The 3,534-nt window shown below is 36.7% G+C and overlaps 1 protein-coding gene across 4 annotated transcripts in view; it reads left to right on the forward strand.

The window, feature by feature from the left end:
- The window catches only part of LOC104781172 (probable pectate lyase 12), a 4,832-nt gene continuing 1,498 nt past the window's right edge, over positions 201-3,534 (forward strand). The window contains exons 1-7 of one of the 4 annotated variants that reach the window (XM_019244761.1): positions 201-340; positions 576-830; positions 1,595-1,803; positions 2,188-2,438; positions 2,524-2,715; positions 2,848-3,056; positions 3,381-3,493. In XM_019244761.1, coding sequence (XP_019100306.1) covers positions 201-340; positions 576-830; positions 1,595-1,803; positions 2,188-2,438; positions 2,524-2,715; positions 2,848-3,056; positions 3,381-3,493 — 1,369 coding nt within the window. The remainder of the gene's footprint in view (positions 341-575; positions 831-1,594; positions 1,804-2,187; positions 2,439-2,523; positions 2,716-2,847; positions 3,057-3,380; positions 3,494-3,534) is intronic. The other 3 variants (XM_010505777.1, XM_010505774.1, XM_010505775.1) reach the window with 3 other exon arrangements.

The following is a 3,534-nucleotide window of genomic DNA, read 5'->3' on the forward strand; positions in this document are numbered from 1 at the left end:
ACTGGTCAGTAAGAGCAGAGAAAGAGAGAGAGAAGAAGAAGAAGAAGAACAACAACAACAAGCCAAGTCTTAACTACTCTCTCTTCTCTTCTCCCTCCTTCTAACTAACCAAAACCCCCTAGAGAATCCANAAAGCAATCGGGTTTACAATGTGAAAATTTTGTTTTAGATAAGATTAAACTGAGAAGTGCCAAAAAANGATGCTTCCAAGAAGCTGCATTGTACTTTCATTCTCTCTTTTTCTGTTCCTTCCCCAAATGGGCTTCGCCATGCTCAACAACAGAACTGTTCTTCTCACACCACATCCTGACCCGGAACTAGTCGCTTATGAAGTTCAGTGGTACACATACTACATTGCCTCTTCTGGATCTACTACATTTACTCTCTTATTTCACATTCTTTCATGTAAATTTCTAACTGGGTTTTACATTTCACTAGCTATTATCATGTGTTCTTGTGAATCTGAGGCTGCTCTGTTTTTTCCCCTGTTTTGTTCTGTTCTCTGTTTCTAAAATCTCCGGTTCTCTTAAACCGTACCGACTGTAAAATAATCCGGTTTTTCATTTGTTTTACAGGAGAGTAAACGCATCGATAACTAGACGTCAAGCTCTTGACACGACGGACCAGGCCGGTTCAGACCCGTGCTTCACCGGTAACCCAATCGATGACTGTTGGAAATGTAACCCAAACTGGCCCAATAACCGACAAGGTCTAGCAGATTGTGGAATCGGGTTCGGACAGTACGCCTTGGGTGGCAAAGGTGGTCAGTTCTACTTTGTCACTGATTCTTCCGACGACGATGCCGTCAACCCTAGACCGGGCACTCTCAGGTACCTTTCTGTTAACCGACTTAACCGGGTTTCTTATATTAGTATAACAATCTTGACAAGTAGACAAAAATGTTTTGTTTTTCTTGATAGGTTCAAGACAAAGATATTATCTTTAATACTCATTTCTTGACCGTAATTAGATTTTTTTAGTCGTTAGTTTACAACACTATAATAGTCTAATAGATTATACTTTACTTGAATATTACATGTCATTATTGTTCTTTAACCCTAAACCCTACCTATACACTTTCACAATTTAAGAACTTTGTAAGAAAATAAGATTCTGTTTTAGCTACGTTTATCTTTTGTCATCTCATATTCACATGTCCCACACCAATCTATTACGTACGACTTTTTCAATACCACTTGTTTATATTTCTAAGTAAACCCTCCATTTTGTGGACAAATTACCAACAACCCTGATATTTCTTTAAGTTAATCAAATCCCCTCAAAACCCTTTTGAAAACGTTTAGATAAAAGCTCTATAATTTCGGTTAACTATATCCGTTGTTAAACATAATGTTTAGGATGTTTGTAATTTGACGTTCCCTACATTATTATTTTAAGCACTATATTTAGAAGTGAAAATATAATATAGAGAATAGACAAGTACAATAAAACAAGTGTATCAGTCTCCTGGGGCCTCGAAAAAAATCGAATAATTTGAGGGAATCTTTATCAATGTCAAAGCAATCGGGTTTACAATGTGAAAATTTTGTTTTAGATAAGATTAAACTGAGAAGTGCCAAAAAATTGATGACAGATACGGAGTGATACAAGAAGAGCCATTGTGGATAGTGTTCCCAAGCAACATGATGATTAAGCTAAAGCAAGAGCTAATATTCAATAGTTACAAGACACTTGATGGGAGAGGAGCTAATGTTCACATTGTTGGTGGTGGCTGCATCACTCTTCAATATGTCTCCAATATCATCATCCATAACATTCATATCCACCATTGTTACCAATCCGGTAATTTATGTTTTACTCTTTTCACATTTGCTCTTTTTCTAAATTCTAATCCTTTGTTCAAAAGTGTATATCTTTTTTTTTAACGGCCAATAATCGTTAGTTTTTTTTTACTTTTTAACTTTTTTTTTTATTTTCTTCCCCTAATAATTTAGTAGGTCCCCAGTGGTCTACATATTTCTTTCTCATTCGTTGGTATTCAGTATTCACACGTAAACAAAGAAAACCTGTTTTTCGAATTTAGCAGCATTTATTGATTTATTTCACTCATAAAAGCATATAGTAAAGAAAAAGGAAAAAATTAGAAATTAAACCTTTCGTCCTTTCCGGAAATAGCATTGATTGGTTTATTCATAAAAGCATTCTGATACTATTGTTTGTCCATAGGGAATACTAACGTGCGGTCAAGTCCAACGCACTATGGGTTCAGATCCAAATCGGACGGTGATGGTATCTCAGTCTTCGGTTCAAAGGACATATGGATCGACCATTGTTCTCTATCGAGATGTAAGGACGGTTTAATAGATGCGGTGATGGGTTCCACTGGAATTACTATATCGAACAACTTCTTCTCTCACCATAATGAAGTCATGCTTCTCGGTCACAGCGACCACTACGAACCAGACAGTGGCATGCAGGTCACACACACACTAGTCCATTATATTCATTTTTCTTAGCGACTAGTTGATTTTAAATGAGAGTAATGTTTGTGTGATAAATTAGGTAACAATTGCGTTTAATCACTTTGGAGAAAAATTGATACAAAGGATGCCTAGGTGTCGTCGTGGATATATCCACGTGGTTAATAACGATTTCACTCAATGGGAAATGTATGCGATTGGCGGTAGCGGTAACCCGACTATTAACAGTCAAGGTAACCGCTACACCGCCCCGACCAACCCATTCGCCAAAGAGGTAAATAACAACCCTTCTATGCGATTGCAGTAATCTTGGTTAGTTTTATTTTTATACTTTGCTTTTGGTGTCATAATGTTTTATGCTACACAACTTTGTACGGTATTTATAAATGAGAGTGTTATTGTGTAGGTGACTAAGAGAGTGGAAACACCGGATGGCGATTGGAAAGGGTGGAACTGGAGATCAGAGGGGGACATTTTGGTGAATGGAGCCTTCTTTGTGGCATCCGGTGAAGGTGCGGAGATGAGGTATGAGAAGGCGTATAGCGTCGAGCCTAAATCCGCCTCATTCATCACCCAAATCACATTTCACTCGGGAGTTCTTGGCGTCGGCGGCAGGTTTGGATTCTACATTCTACCATACAAAATTACAAATCATTCACTCTTTGCCATATTTTACGTTATCAAAAAGAAATGATCACTTTTAAGTTTTAAACAAATCAACACTTTGAATCTTTTGTTTTACCAATACACACCATATTATAAAATTGTATTATAAATGTCTACATACTCTTTTGTTTTCTTATACTTTTGCCTTTAACTTTATCTTTTTTCTTTTGTCTAATTCTTTTTCTTTTTACCCCACTATATTCATAATTTTCTCTCATTAACCTCCAAAAAGTCAAAATGGAGCTAATTTAGGGTGTTTGATTTTGGTATTAGGAATAACAATCTTGGGATGTGGACTACTACGGGATCAGAAGGTAATGGCGGTTTAGATTCTTATAATGACTATACCGATGAAATGTCTGGTGCCGGTTCAACGATCCGGTTATCTTTCTCAGTTCTTGTGTTATCATTCTTGCTTAGTTCAATA

The sequence above is a fragment of the Camelina sativa genome, chromosome 4, assembly GCF_000633955.1.
Source record: "Camelina sativa cultivar DH55 chromosome 4, Cs, whole genome shotgun sequence".
NCBI classification, from domain to species: Eukaryota; Viridiplantae; Streptophyta; class Magnoliopsida; order Brassicales; family Brassicaceae; genus Camelina; species Camelina sativa.